Source organism: Ascaphus truei, chromosome 4, assembly GCF_040206685.1.
Source record: "Ascaphus truei isolate aAscTru1 chromosome 4, aAscTru1.hap1, whole genome shotgun sequence".
Lineage (NCBI taxonomy): Eukaryota > Metazoa > Chordata > Amphibia > Anura > Ascaphidae > Ascaphus > Ascaphus truei.
In genome coordinates, this window is record NC_134486.1 from 234726474 (window position 1) to 234743105 (window position 16632).

A 16632-nucleotide genomic window follows, 5' to 3' on the forward strand; every position below is an offset into this window, starting at 1 on the left:
GGGACAGTAAGTCTTATTACGTCTGTACATATACTTAGGCCTGGGGCATAGTAGATAGGGCTGTGCTGAGCCGCGCTGAACAGATGCACTTACCCCCTGCATCTGTCATCAGCGCAGCTTTAGCAGCTGCTTCCGCATGCGTGGGAGGCTGAGAAATTCTGAGCAGACAGGCAAATTTAAAATTTGCCGCTCAGGGAAGTGGAGGAGCGGTTACGTGTCTGCTCACATCCAATGGGAGCGAGGGACTAGTCCCGCCTCGCCTTTGCCCCGCCCCCAAAGTGTGCTCACTGCCTCGCCTGATAGGACACAAAAAAGCTCCAGTTTGAGCAGGCGAGGCAGAGCAGGAGCGCTGATCAGCGCGGCCCGAGGCCTTACACTACTTTTCCTCAGGATATCGATGCTCTCTATCACATTACATTAAACCTTTTCTGCATTTGTGTTTTTAAGGTCGTTGGATTTGTGACTGTTGTCAAAACGTTCCATCCACACCAAGGAAAGGTGGCCGAAGAGGGAAAAACAGTAAAGAAGGATAAGGGCCATGTTTACTCACGTGCAGTCAATTGCACAAGCCTTTAAAAACGGTGCTTCATGACCACATTCTGTGCTGAAAAAGAATAACAAATCTGTACCACTTTTTCACGTTTTTACACCAAATAAAAAAAGTGTCCATTTTATTACATTTTGCCCAGCAGACCAGAGCCTGGCATGAATTCAAGCATAATGTTTGTAGAGTTTGTTCTTTTTTTTTTGTGTGTGTGCATATACTATTGATTTTTTGTTTTACAAAATAATACCTCATACCATTGAGTTGAAAAGAAAGAAATAGCATGAAATATGCATAACACCTCGTTGTCTTCATGGAATTTAAACATTACGTAAAAATAACAACTTTTACTTTGCACAGGAGTGGCTGGAAGTTCATATCTCCGTGTTGGATTTAGCTTCTGTACTGGATACACCTCATCAAATAAAGGCGAGGTGTAAAGTCATAAGCTTATGGGAGGATCCGTCACACTGCAATGTCTTGGCATAGTTTATTGAACACACTGCATTTTCTCCACCAACATGTCACGTTTATCATAGAACCATCCACAAGCTGTTTCAATCATTTAACAACAAAAAAAGTTGGTGCACAGGACTTGTTAAAGTTGATAAAGCGTATTGGTTTATAAAGTCTGGTTGCTCTAAACCTTGTTTTTGGGAGGACGGGGACTATTGCAGTCATAGGAAAAATCTCAAACTGATTGGAGTCCAGAGATGCCAGTATACTGTTGACATAATCATTTTGATTGAAGCGATTTTAGACCAGTGTGGAATTAGAACTCCTTTTTAACTGTGTCAGATTACCAAGGCCAACGAGGGAAAATTAAACTAAGTTCATTTCTAGCCCCAACCTTTAAAAAAAAAAAAAAAAAAAAAAAAACAATTTTGGATTGCTGGTTGCTGCTTTAAAATCTTAAAATAATATTTTGAACGTGCCACCTACACCAGGGTTGGCCTGAAGCCACCTGCCACCATCACCCCCCTCCCCCCAAAAAGGCACTTCCAGGCGTCATCCTCACCAATACGTCAGACTCAAGTTCTGCATTAGCCCCAGCTCCCCTCTGGTGCAGGATCAGAGGCATCCACCCATGGTAAAATTCTTTGAGGGGGGGGGGGGGGGCATCCCTGACCATTATTGACCCTGACCATCCCTGGCCATTATTGGCCATCCCTGACAAACTGTAATGTTGCCAGCTCTACCCTTTGTGTGACTTTCTTTTGAAGTTGCGTGGGGTACGGTCCCTGGTCTGGCATGTCTGCCGCTAGTATGAACTTGGCAAAGTCATGGCTAGACCAGGAAACTTGTGACTATGCTGGCAATACTGTACTTGAGCTGTGTTTTAAAGTGATGCCTTTTCTCTTCCAGAAATCTCAAAGAAAAGTGTTCCAATGTATTTGGTTACAGGGAAGAGCCTGTGCAAGCAGATCTGTCACCAATGTTCTGCAATGTTGACATTTTACAAGGGTGTTATTTCACATACTGTATGGCTTGAAATGCCACCGCTCCTGTCTGACTGTAACTTGATTCTAAAGAGTTTATTTTCTACTCCTTGAGGAAAGTAATTTTAATAATGGATGTCACAGGCAATGCTCAATAAATGGGATGCGTTCATTATTTTCAGTGCATGTACCCAAAGTCAAGAAACAAGGCAAATCAACTTGGTACTGTGCTTTAGCAGGTTCTACTACCGCTAATAATTTAAAAGGCTGCAGGAAAGTCAGAGCCATATTTTAAACCATACCATATCATTTTCAATATGTTTAATTGACACTCAATACCTTTAATTCTGAATATCATTACAAATACGTCTGAATATAGTGCATGTGTTCATACCTATTATACATAATGTATATAAAGAGCAGACTAGGACGTTTGGTCACAGCTGACATTTAGCCCCTAACCTTAGCCCTAAAAACCTTACCCCAATCCCCTAACCTAACGCTAAGTAACCTACCATGCGGCCGAAATGGCCAGCGGGGGCTAAAAGTCTGCAGCAAAACGACCGCATCCATTCGTCTGAGTGCTCTCAGCTGTCAAATGTGTTTATGTTTGCTAAAAGAAGGCCCGGGAGGGGGAGATATTAGGGTTGGTTGTGGAGCTTGTCCGTCAGGAAGGAATGCGGCCGCAAACCTGAAGGTTACTTAAGAAAGCTACACTTAGAGCATTTAACGGACCAGTCCCTCCAAACAGCCATTTTAATTTTTGGATTTTTCCAAAATTGGCGGGAGAGTTAGGTGGCTTCCAGCGGTAGACAGCACCAGATTCAGAAACAGGGACCGCTCTGTATATGTTCCTGATATACTGGTGAAGTTATCAGCATTACTTCCTGTTTTTATTTTTAAGTGTCCCATCGAATAGGAAGCCACAGCTGATTATGTTGCCGCTTCCTATTTGGCAGCTATTTTGTTTCCCCAGAGGGAGATTAAAACCCGTTAACTTCCCCAGTATCTTGTGGGGTGGTCCTCAGAGCTGAAAGTAGTGGTGTTTGACTCAGGGGCACTCTCAGTTCCCACCCTGTAAATAAGAGGGTTACAAAAAAAAAAAAAAGTATGAGGAACTGCTCCTTTTTTAAATGTTCAAGCACTTCCAAAACTTGACACCCATGTGAAATGTTATCAATGGTTTCTCCAAAATAGAAGGGGGGGGGGGGGGACGGGACTACTGGAGGATTTCCCAATTATGGATTGTTAAAAAGAAAAAGTAGTGTAATTTTTTTTATTTTGTAAACCCTTAAACAACACTATTTTTAAGCAGCTGTCCTCACACCACCCTCTTGTTTAGGTGTGGGCAACTCCAGTCCTCAAGGGCCACCAACAGGCCAGGTTTTAAGGATATCCCTCCACCCAACGCTCAAAAAATATTAATTCTGAACAATGCAAAAATAGTCAAGGAAAGAATGCCAACAGCAGCTAATAAAAGTTTAATCCCAATACCATTTTCGTACAAAAATTGATTTATACCTACAGATTCCAGTCTGTATGTGCTTTGGATTTTCTTGTTTATTACACAAAATACATTCTGAATTACCAAATTACCCCTTTACACAATGTGAATGCCTTGAAAAGTTCAACAGAAAAAGATTGCAATGCCTCCCTTAATCACTTGCTTAATTTGCTGCTTCTGAAAGCACTGTGGATGTTGTACTTCCAGTATGGGGATTGGGACACATCTTACAAAACTATATATGGCTCTTTAGGTTCTGAAAATATTACAGCAAGTTTTGGGGAAGGGATCAGTAGCATTACTTGAACATTCTGATAGCATAGTGGGGCACCACACTGAAATAAGAAATGGGAACTGCTGCAGGTCTAAGACACTTTGACATGGTCATTTTGCGACGACTCACCCTGCCACCGGAAGCTGCTGCTGCCGCCGCCGCAAGCCACTTCACCCCTAAGGTAAGTGCCTTACCCTAAAACCCCTTCAATTAAACCCCTGCCCTAAACGAATAAAACGTACCTTGGAAGTGGCGGGGTGAGTCGCCTCAAAGTGCCGGGGGCCATTTGGTTGCGATGAAACGGCCGCGACCAAATGTCCCACTGCTGCTGCCACTATAGTTTGTTCTCCATTTTCCTAACATCCTCAACATTGTTGTTTTATTTTATTTATGGAAAATTCCAGTTCTCACTGCAAATTGCAGACTTCATAAGCTTTGAGCGCACCAAATACTAGTATGAGTTTTAATAGCACTTAGAATAGAATCTCAAGGATAATTTTCAAAATCCCTATCAGTATAGTCCGTAGCATTGATTCGTCATCCGGAGATGCGTCGTGAGAAGCGTGTCTCTGCTGCTTCTGACTTGCCTCCATCTCTTCAGGGTCATAACCGGCGTCGGCAAAAGGGTCGTCTTGTATTGTTGGGTCATAGTACACTTTAATTTCAAACTCGCTCTCCATGTGAGATGGGTGGCCGTAAATTCCGATGCCCACTGGGCGTCTGATATAATCTCTTACGGTGATAACATCCAGCCCACAGGTTGACGACTGTAGCTCATACTCATCGAAACTGGGGTGAAGGGTTGCACCTGAGACATATATATCCGCGTCGCCTCTTAGGCTCTGCATCTCGAGTATTATCTTTCCTTCATGGTTTAGTCTCAGGTAGCTGTAGTTTCCTGCCCCTACTTGACCTTGGACAACATGAAGGAGCATCCACTCATCAGGGTTCTCGTCATCTGTGTAGCATTCGATCATAAGTAACGCGTGCACTGCCAAAAGCATGAAAAGGGCTCTTCTCCAGTGTGCCAACATAGCTCTATTGGGCTTGACATCAACATCCTATTAAAAGAAATACTAAACAGGCTTACCATAAAAATATTTGTTACTTCAAATACAGTGTTTTATCTGATCAAATCAGTTTTGCATTCCCACCCAAAATGCATTAGGTTGGTGTGATAGCCAATTCTCTGGGGTTTCAGACAGTCACACAGATCTGGTTCACTAACTCTTTACTGTTGACTAGTATGTGACAGTTCAGGAAACACTACCTTTGCCATCTAATGGCAGATAATATGTACTTCTGGTCCTGCTAATGTCCACATAGCTTTAACCCCTCACCTCCCAACAGGAGGAAAACCATTACATGAGGTAATGCAGTTGTGTGGTGACCAACAATAAATGAAATCTAAGCACATGCAGCAATAAGTAGACAACTGCATTGTGGCAGTTTGGATACCAATATTATATTGGAACCACACCCCTGCAATGACACAAAACGAAGAAAGTTAGGTAAAGGCGCAAAGAGCAAAATAAGAAGAAAACATTGAACTTGGTGTCAAGATGCTGAGAAATAAAAGGTGCAGTATGTTTATTGCCATAACGAACAGGTGGAAAGCCTTAGCATAGTAAAACCCAAGGGGGGTATTCCTATACAATACAGGCTAAACTGGCCATTCAGGGCTTTTTTGTTTTGAAAATTCCCATAGTCTTCAATAGAAATTATCATCCGACAATGGTCATTTAGGCATGCGTAGTATTAAACCAGAAATTAATCTGCTTAAATAGACCTTAAATTTTGCCATACAATTTAACAAATCTGGTCGAAATGTATATTGGAGTTATAAATCTGGCTGTTTAAGAGGATAGAAATCAACAAAGGAATCAAGGGGAGAACCGAACACTATCAAAATTATGGCTTTGAACCCGTAGTTTTACCATTTCTCTGCAGATCTTTATACATAAATACCCTGACCTTTATTCTTACCCAAACATCATAGTGGGGTTGAATTATTAATTGGAGAGTGTATTACTTCAGGTCATATGCCTGGACACCCAGTAAGGGGTTGAAAACCTATAAGGATCAAAGAGCTAAATAAGCAGACACAGCAACACACCATTGTGGCCTTTAAACCCGTATATTTTATTGTCCATTTCTCAGCAGCTGGTTTCCTCAGATCTGACATGATAACCCGGACTGACTCCCCACTAAGCAGAAGGGAGGGGGAGGGGGAGAGAGAATAATAAACTCAGAAGCAGGGCCCTGGTTGTCAGACAAGGAGCATTGGAACAAAATCATGAGTGTCTCGCCCCTTCTGGTAATGTTGCCCTCTGAGGATTATGAGCTATATTAAAGTATAGAGAAGCCAGGCTGCTGTGACTGTTGGAGGAGGAGGGGAGGGAAGAAGCAGCGTCACCACCAAACCCCACACACATTAAGCACCATTGCATGGACTCACCAGAGAGGAAACTGTGATCCCCCCCAGAGGTGAACACTGAGCACAGAGCGCAGCCTCCAACCCTGCCGTGCGTGTGCAGGAGGATCCCCGGGAGCTGCAGGAGAGGAGGATCCCGCGAGATGTGCACCACAGGCGGGGTCAGGAGGAGGGGACGTGCAGAGGGGAGGGGATATAAAGGCAGGGCATGTGCATAAGCATATCTCCGTGCAGGGATTTGTAGTGGTGAAAGGGATCTGTAGGAATGAGAGAGATATGTAGAGATGAGGAATATAAAGGGATGAGCAGGATATATAGGGTTGAGGGATATGTAGGGATGAGCAGGATATATAGGGTTGAGGGATATGTAGGGATGAGCAGGATATATAGGGTTGAGGGATATGTAGGGATCTAAAGGGATGAGGGATATGTAGGGGTGAGGGCGATATGTAGGGATGAGGAATATATAGGAACGAGAGGGATATGTAGGGATGAGGGAGATATATAGAGATGAGTATAAAGGGATGAGGAGGATATATGATAGCGCTGTGGGATATGTAGGGATGAGGTGGATATATGGGGATGAGGGATATGTACAGTAGGGATGAGGGGGATATGTAGGGATGAGGAGGAATATAGCGGAATAGATACAGGGAGAATGGGATATGAAGTTAGGAGACTTGCAGGGAGGAGGGAAATTAAAGGAATAGAGAAAACATGGGGGGTGGGGGGGCGGGTATACAGGGAGAAGTGCAAGAGTAAATACAAGAGATGAAATACAGAAAGGGAGATGAATGCTGGAGGATTGGTCAGGGTAGACAAAAATAGGATTTGTGGCGCACAGCCAATAGAGTGCTTCACAAAAAACGGAATGAATAAAATGTAATGCTTTATTGGTCCATAGTTTAAAAAACGGAGGTGTAACACCCTCCTGCGCATTTCGTGCATATAGCACTTTATCAAGGAGTCACCATAACAAACACAAAGAATCCTTTAAATAAATATTCAAATTGCCTGTTTCGTGCCAAAACGCGGTGACGCCAGGGCGTTCTGCGCATGCGCGATGACGCAATCCACAGCCGCGAAGCTCAGCTCAAAATCTATTAAGGGCAAGACAGAAGCATTGTCTGCCCTCAGTTAAGCCAAAAGCTCAGAGCGCATGCTCGGGCTGAATCCGCCCCCCCGTGACATCACCCGTTCCCACGGAAACAGCCAGATAAACAACTAAGTTCTATCTCTGGACACATCCAGAGGCAGAAAAAACTTTCAATGAAAATAAAAAAACTTTAATAACAAACACACATGTGAAAATCCATGACACAGACAGTAATAAAACAGGTTCTAAGAATCTAACCATACCTCCTAAGACACTGGCAGTTGTTACAATAGAATCATAGCTTAACAAAATTGTGATAATAACATATAACTTTCAAAAGCTATTTTAGCAACCATATATCCGACCAACTATAATCCTAATAGCAACATTTTAAATTAACAAAATTATGAAAATAATAATAATAATAAATGTTTATAACCAACCTAAAGGCAAAATGCAGATGCATATAGAGGAAAAATTGAGTGAATATACATGCATAATAATATAAATTGTAAATTGGATATTACATACTCTTAATAGGAACATTCTCTAATAGAAATTAGAGATAATCTATACTACCACTACTTTTAATAACTACTTATCTACTTGACCTAAAGGTCAAAATTAGCTACCCTTATAAAGATTAAACCTTCCAGCTATAACTAATCCTCTATATGTAGCTGCATATATGCCTACAGAGTTTTACTCTAGTCCCAGCATCATATACCTGAGCAAAGATCTCTCAAGCAGAGCATATATAAATTCTGTCATCCAAGAAATTCAACAAAATTAATTATGCCAGACATAATTCCATTATTTTGTAACCATTAATAAGCCATAACTTCTTAATACTTAAAAAGTGTCAAGTGTAACATACCATACAGACATTGACCCAAAATGATTGCATGAAATAGAACCAAAAGTATGCTATATAAATAAGATATATATGCAAAGGGTCCAGGTCTCATCTGATATATTTTGATATTATTCCTTTAATGCGTGAATAATATATATTCACAAACTAGAAGAATTTAAAAGAATCCTGACTCGAACATTTGTACAATATAAATAGTGAATAGCAAATTCTAAAGAGATATATTATGTGAAAAATATTAAATCGAACACTTCTACGATGTAAATCCAAAAACTCTTACTAGAAATTACATATTGGGTGATCATGAGAACCAACACTAGTAATATAACAATAATATCAATACCATGTCTAAACAACCCAATTATAATTGATACAAATCACTTCTACTACATATCTATTGACAAATGGAAAATTATGGAACGCAGGGGGAGCACATTGATATCTCATGAACACTGGTTCATCTTAGAAAATGTCCAAAGTTCCATTCAATATTAATGCCCTCAGGGGCTCTAGTCCTTAATAAGATCCACTGTGCCTCCCTGCGATCCAAAATGTTGATAATGTCCCCTCCTCATTCTTTCAATGTAACTCTGTCAATTCCCATGAAGTTACAGTTTTTAATACCTCCATCCTTACACTCACAAAAATGCTTGGAAACAGGATGTAATAGGTCCTTTTTCTTAATCAGCCCAATATGTTCCTGTATTCTCGTTTTTAAACTTGTCGTCGTGCTGCCAACATATCTTTTCCCACATCCACATTTATTTTATTTATTTTTATTTATAAAATATTTTTCCAGGAAGTAATACATTGAGAGTTACCTCTCGTTTTCAAGTATGTCCTGGGCACAGAGTAAAACAAAATAATACATGGTTACAAATACAGTTACATAAATGAACAAGGTATACATTATATACAAGACATTGCATGCACAGTTAAAGAAAATATATATTATGAGCGTATGAAACAGTTACAGACCAGATTAAAGTGTGAGACAGCCTTAGATTTGAAAGAACTTAAGCTGGTGGTGCATATGAGAGTCTCTGGTAGGTTGTTCCAGTTTTGGGGTGCACGGAAGGAGAAGGAGGAACGTCCGGATACTTTGTTGAGTCTTGGGACCATGAATAGTCTTTTGGAGTCTGATCTCAGGTGATAGGTACTGCATGTGGTAGGGGTGAGGAGCTTGTTCAGGTAGCTGGGTAGCTTGCCCAGAAAGTATTTGAGGGTGAGACAGGAAAGGTGAACTTTGCGCCTAGACTCTAGTGATGACCAATCTAGTTCTTTGAGCATTTCGCAGTGATGTGTGTTGTAGTTGCATTGGAGAACAAAACGACAAATTGAATTGTAGAGGGTGTCAAGTTTGCTAAGGTGGGTTTGAGGAGCCGAGCCATATGCTATGTCTCCATAGTCAATAATTGGCATTAGCATCTGCTGTGCAATACGCTTTCTGACCAGGAGACTTAGGGAGGATTTGTTCCTGTAAAGTACCCCTAGTTTGGCATAGGTCTTGGTTGTCAGGGTATCAATGTGCATCCTGAATGTTAAGTGGGAGTCAAACCATAAGCCCAGGTATTTAAAACTAGTGACAGGTGTTAGGGTGGTGGTAGCGTTGGTTCTAATCAGGAGCTCAGTCACTGGAAGCTTTACAAATTTAGTCTTGGTCCCAAATACCATTGTTACAGTCTTGTCAGTGTTTAAAAACAGTTTGTTTTGGGAAATCCAGTTTTCGAGTCTCAAAAAGTCAGACTGAAGTATGTGTTGAAGGTCAGAGAGGCTATGGCTGTGTGCATACAGGATTGTGTCATCTGCATACATGTGTATTGAGGCTTCCTTACAAGCTGTGGGAAGATCATTAATGAACACTGAGAAGAGTAGGGGCCCCAGAACAGAGCCTTGCGGTACACCACAGGTGATATCCAGGGGGTTGGAGTTAGAGCCTGAGATGGACACATGTTGGGATCTTCCTGATAGGTAGGACTGAAACCAGTTTAAAGCATGTTTCCCTATTCCAGAGCTCTGGAGTTTGTTAAGCAGGATAACATGATCAACTGTGTCAAAAGCCTTTGCAAAATCTAGGAATACTGCACCAGTGAGTTGTCCCTGTTCCATTCCACACTGGATTTCATTGCAAACTTTTAGCAGGGTAGTTACGGTGGAGTGTTTGGGACGAAACCCAGACTGGAATTGGCTAGGGAAATTTGTCTTGGTGTAGAAATCGCTTAATTGGGAGTGGACACATTTTTCCATAACTTTGGATAGAATTGGGAGAAGTGAGATTGGCCTGTAGTTTGAGACAGTGTTTTTGTCCCCACTTTTGAAGATTGGGACAACTCTGGCAGTTTTCCAGGTCTTAGGGATATGGCCTGCACGCAGTGGAACTTCGCCTGGATGGATTTCGTATCCCTATACACTCAATGGAAAGGTAATGGGCAGTAGCCCTCATTCAATATTACCTTGGTCCCTATTTAGGGAAGTGTATATGTTAAGGGGGGTAAGCAGGGTAAACCATATCTGCGGTAGTCGCGCCGACTGACCGCTAGGTCCCATGTTCATGTCCCCCCCTTGACCGAGTATTATATACATGCTGGAATTACTTATAGAAGTTCCCATCTACTTTTATGCTGAAATATAGCCTGTGAGTCCATACACTTGTATGAGCGTCAATCTCTACGTTTATACATATGGGATATGGCCTGCAGACAGGATACAGTTGACTATGGACGCAATTGGTTTGGCAATGGCTGGGGCACCAAGTCGTAGGAACCTAGATTGTAGTAAGTCGGGTCCACATTGGCTGCTTAGTTTTAGTTTGAGGAGCGCTTGTGTAATCTCCTCTTCAGATACTGGGCTAAATTGAAAATTGTGGGCAGTGTTGGGAGGGGGTGGGACTGTAGGGATACTCCCAGGATGAGATTCATGTTTGGGGTTTGTGCTGCGTTTTGCTAATAAGTTAGTGGCACACCCCACAAAGTAATCATTGAATGCATTTGCAATGTCAGTGGGGTTTGTCAGAGTAATATCCCCCTTAGTGATATTACTTGGTTGTTGATGGTTAGGAGCCTGGAATATATTGTTGATAACCTTCCAGAAGTTAGCTGGGTTTGATGTATTTTGGTGGAGATTGTCAGAGTAATATTGTGCTTTTGCATACCTTGTTTGCCTTGTGCACACGTTCCGCAGGCATCTGTAGTGATTGAGATCCTTGGTAGTGCCAGTTACTTTGTAGCTTTTCCACAAGGCATCCCTGAACTGGTAGAGTGCTATAAGGTCAGGTGTAACCCATGGAAGGTGGGCCCCCCGTACCCTTATTTTGCGTAGTGGAGCATGGGTATCGCAGAGTTTTAAGAACTCGGATTGGAAATAGTCGAGCGCAGAATCAGGGTCGGGAATTAAATCGATTCTGTGCCATGGGCAGTTGGTAAGGTCATCCAGAAACTGTTGTGGGTTAAAGTTTTTAAATGTTCTAGTGAGGAGAACTTTAGGGCTTGAATGGGGCGGTTTAATTTTCCTTACACAGTACACTATTGCATGGTCACTGAAAATATCAGGAAGGATGCCAGAGGATTGGATTCTGCTGGGGTTTGAGGAGAGAATCCAGTCTAGCAAGGAATGGTTATGCGACTTCAGGTTTATTCGTGTCAGTAAACAGATAGTAAATGTATAGTTACAATGAATAACATTATTAACTTTATACTTTTTATGTGGAATGTGGGAAATAAAAAACTTGATGGCTTCATATACCTACAGTGTTTTTGTGCTGAATACATTTTTCTAAGAAATCCGAAGTTGCCCTGGATCTTTCTACTCTCTCCAATATTGGATGTTCTAGGCAGATATCCCTGAACCATGAGCACCGGTATCAGCAAGTATCTTATTTGTTTTTGAAGTGAAACTTCTTTAGTGGCACCTCTGATGGGATAAAACTGGATAGATGGGGGGCGAAATGTGAAACTGAAGTGACGTCACGTAATGGACGGCGCTCCGCTCACACGTCCCCTGTCACATGTGGTGGCGGCGATAGCCGCCGGCGCCGCTCCTAATCGCCGCCGCACCCCTCACCCTCCCACACACCCCACACCCGGTTGCTTACATATGCGGCGGCGATAGCCGCCGTTCCTAATTGCCGCTGTTCCGCCGCCCGCTGCCATGCCGCGCGCCACACATGTGCAGAAGCGGCTGGCAGCGGCGCCGTTCCCCGCCCACTGGCATGCCGATGGACAGGAGGAGGGAGGCTGGCGCCGGCGCCGCTCCTAACAGCCTGGGAATGGGGGGGTTTGAGCGCGCCGCCGGGGGGTGGGGAAGGGGGGAGCTTGAGCGCGCCGCCAGGTTGTGGGGAAGGGGGGAGCTTGAGCGCGCCGCCGGGGGGTGGGGAAGGGGGGAGCTTGAGCGCGCCACCGGGTTTTGGGGAAGGGGGGAGCTTGAGCGCGCCACCGGGGGGGTGGGGAAGGGGGGAGCTTGAGCGCGCCGCCGGGGGGGTGAGGGGGGTATCTGCTCAGAAGACTCAGATTGAGCCCCCCGGGTCCGCAGCTCCGCCGGGGGTGGGGGGAGTCAGGAGAGAGGGGGCAGGACACAGACAGAGAGACATACGGTGTGTACACACAGAGAGATACACATACACTGACAGACACACACACACTGACAGACACGCACACACTGACATACACACATTGACTGACACATACACACATTGACTGACACATACACACATTGACTGACACATACACACACTGATTGACACACACACACACTGACTGACACACACACACACACACACACACACACTTTGACGCACACACACACACTGACTGACACACACACACACACACACTTACTCTGACGCACGCACACACTGACGCACGCACACACACTCTGACGCACGCACGCACACACTCTGTCGCATGCACACACTCTGACGCACGCACACACACTCTGACGCACGCACACACACTCTGACGCATGCACACTCTGACACGCACACACTCTGACACACACTGACGCACGCACGCACACCCCAGTGATGTACCGAACACCGCCCCTGAATGATGTGCCTATTCCTTCCCCCCCCCTGTGAGCTCCCCCACCCGCTCAACATTCATGATGCTAGTACTGCTGCCAATAAACACATACACACACACACTGACGCATGCACACTTTGACGCACACACACTTTGACGCACGCACACTTTGACGCACGCGCACGCACACTGACTGTCACACATACGCACACACACTGACTGACACACACATACGCACGCACACTGACTGACACACATATTCACTGACTGACACACATACTCACTGACTGACACACATACACACACTGACTGACACACATACACACACTGACTGACACACATACACACACTGACCGACACAGGGAGACATTCACACAACACAGAGAGAGTGAGACATACACTGACACACACACACACACACATTGACTGACAGACACACACACACTGACTGACACACACACACATTGACTGACACACACACACACACACACACACACACACACACACACACACACACACACACACACACACACACTGACTGACACACACACACATTGACTGACACACACACGCACACACTGACACATTGACTGACACACATGCACACACTGACACACATGCACACACTGACACACATGCACACACTGACTGACACACATGCACACACTGACTGACACACATACACACACTGACCGACACACATACACACACTGACCGGTACAGATACACACACTGACCGGCACAGATACATACACTGACTGACACACACACAAACAAACACACATGCATACTCTCTGACTGACACACATACATACTCACTGACTGACACATACACTGACTGACACGTGTGCCGAGCACGCGCGTTATAAGTCAATTTTTGTGACAAAAGTCAAAGAAGTTTCACTTACTATGCGAGTGCACAGCACACACAGCTTTTTTTTTGTGGTGTGCAGCTTCTCTTGTGATATTTCATATACCTACAAACATTACATGTACAACAGAAAAAGAGCCCTTGGTGACTTAAAAAACGTTAGCCTGTTCATTAACCTTTCAAATATCACTGGAGAGACATACTGTAACCAGCTATTGTTTTTGCTTTGCGAAAAACGCACTTAGGACCTGACTTCACATAATCATTTAAACCAGAGTCCATCTGTAAAAGACCCCAGTGCTTAAATAAGATTTATTTAACCTGATTGCTCTTCTTATTAAACTGCGATATGAACAATGGTATGTCCAGATTGTCTAAATTTGTACCCCTCTTCCTCCTCTCTTTTGTCATTCTCATCCCAGACTCTTTGGGACCGATAAGGAATTCTCTTTCTAAGGCTGTTTGCAATAATTTAGGTTTGTAACCTCTCTCGATAAAGCATTTTTTCAGCTCCTCAGACTGAGTGGAACCATTCCTCCTCAGTCTGAGGAACTGGCCCTAAGGTATCCCAGAGACTAAAGACCGGGGGTGGCAGCTGTCGGCTCTTAGGAACTAATTCCTCGAGTTCTTCTTCCTATAAGTATCTGTTTGGATCCGTTGATCAAGATCTATGTAAAACAGAAGGTCCAGAAACTGTATATGTTGTATATTACAAAAAACAAACAAAGATGCCCAAAGCTACTTCCAATGTGACAAAAATACACAGTGCAATACCTATATATTCTCTTGAAAAAGAGTAATTTAGTTTAATCTTTTGGCCAAAAAGCCTGCTGCCACTTTCAAGGCATGATCATTAGCAGGTCGTTAGCAGGTCCTAACACTCCCTGAGTTAAAATTCTTATTTACCTGTATAATTACAGGAAGAATGATCAGCATTGGATCTGTCGTAACCCAGCAAAATGAAACTGACCTGCAACTTGGAATGTGGAGAGGGGCAAGCTTAAACCTTATGTATAGGAGGAATTTTGACCCACTCTTCTTTACAACGTTGCTTCAGTTCATTGAGGTTTGTGGGCATTTGTTTATGCACAGCTCTCTTAAGGTCCAGCCACAGCATTTCAATCGGGTTGAGGTCTGGACTTTGACTTGGCCATTGCAACACCTTGATTCTTTTCTTTTTCAGCCATTCTGTTGTAGATTTGCTGGTGTGCTTGGGATCATTGTCCTTTTGCATGACCCAATTTCGGCCAAGCTTTAACTGTCGGACAGATGGCCTCACATTTGACTCTAGAATACTTTGGTACACAGAGGAGTTCATGGTCGACTCAATGACTGCAAGGTTCCAAGGTCCTGTGGCTGCAAAACAAGCCCAAATCATCCCCCCTCCACCACCAAGCTTGACAGTTGATATGAGGTGTTTGCGCTGATATACTGTGTTTGGTTTTCGCCAAACGTGGGGCTGTGCATTATGGCCAAACATCTCCACTTTGGTCTCGTCTGTCCAAAGGACATTGTTCCAAAAGTCTTGTGGTTTGTTCAGATGCAACTTTGCAAACTCAAGCCGTGCTGCCATGTTCTTTTTAGAGAGAAGAGTCGACCCAGTTTTTATATAGTAGCACTAATCACTTTAGAGATAATATTATTTTTTATAAACACTTTATTGATGATTTAATTTTAATTTGGAAAGGGGATTTCAACACTTTAAACACTTTTCTTGAGTATATTAACAATAACACTTATGATTTAAGATTCACTTATAATTATAATATACAACATAAACACACAGATTCCCAACAAGCTCTCAGAAACCCCAAACATTACCACATAATATATATATGTATATAAGTGTCCAAAGGAGTGCTGGTGGGCGTGGCTAAATGTATACAACAAAAAACGAACAAAGATGCCCAAAGCTACTTCCAATGTGACAAAAATACACAGTGCAATACCTATACAGTTGTGTGAAAAAGAAAGTACACCCTCTTTGAATTCTATGGTTTTACATATCAGGACATAATAACAATCATCTGTCCTTATCAGGTCTTAAAATTAGATAAATACAACCTCAGATGAACAACAACACATGACATATTACAAAGTGTCATGATTTATTTAACAAAAATAAAGCCAAAATGGAGAAGCTATGTGTGAAAAACTAAGTACATCTTTACTGCTTCCATAGGAATTAAGATGCTAAGCAGCAGACAGGTGCTGCTAATCAAATGCCATTGATTAATTGTTCATCAGCAAGTGTGACTACCTCTATAAAAGCTGAAGTTTTAGTAGTTTACTGGTCTGGAGCATTCAGGTGTGTGTTAACACAATGCCAAGGAGGAAAGACATCAGCAATGATCTTAGAGAAGCAATTGTTGCTGCCCATCAATCTGGGAAGGGTTATAAGGCCATTTTCAAACAATTTAAAGTCCATCATTCTACAGTGAGAAAGATTATTCAAAAGTGGAAAACATTCAAGACAATTGCCAATCTTTCCAGGAGTGGACGTCCCAGCAAATTCACCCTAAGGTCAGACTGTGTAATGCTCAGAGAAATTGCAAAAAACCCAAGAGTTACATCTCAGACT

The 16632-nt window shown here is 43.0% G+C and overlaps 2 protein-coding genes across 6 annotated transcripts in view; one reads left to right on the forward strand and one right to left on the reverse strand.

Moving 5' to 3' along the window:
• PHF10 (PHD finger protein 10) overlaps positions 1–679 on the forward strand; it is a 29223-nt gene extending 28544 nt beyond the window's left edge. For all 4 annotated transcript variants that reach the window (XM_075597042.1, XM_075597043.1, XM_075597044.1 and 1 more), the window contains one exon: positions 448–679. In XM_075597042.1, the coding sequence (XP_075453157.1) occupies positions 448–533 (86 nt within the window). In that variant the 3' untranslated portion in view covers positions 534–679. The remainder of the gene's footprint in view (positions 1–447) is intronic.
• A 2769-nt stretch (positions 680–3448) lies between these two features.
• On the reverse strand, positions 3449–6375 carry C4H6orf120 (chromosome 4 C6orf120 homolog). Of its 2 annotated transcripts, none has more exons than XM_075597046.1 (2): positions 6220–6375; positions 3449–4822 (listed from the first exon to the last, which is right to left on the reverse strand). In XM_075597046.1, the coding sequence occupies exon 2, from the start codon at positions 4793–4795 to the stop codon at positions 4235–4237; it is 561 nt and encodes a 186-aa protein (XP_075453161.1). In that variant the 5' UTR covers positions 4796–4822; positions 6220–6375; the 3' UTR covers positions 3449–4234. The 2 variants fall into 2 exon arrangements, with proteins under 2 accessions (XP_075453161.1, XP_075453162.1); XM_075597047.1 differs by having other exon boundaries at positions 3449–4837; positions 6220–6344.
• Positions 6376–16632: the final 10257 nt, after the last annotated feature.

Bases quoted from the DNA above. Each gene is read 5' to 3' on its own strand.
- C4H6orf120 (XM_075597046.1), bottom strand. From the start codon at position 4,795: ATGTTGGCACACTGGAGAAGAGCCCTTTTCATGCTTTTGGCAGTGCAC.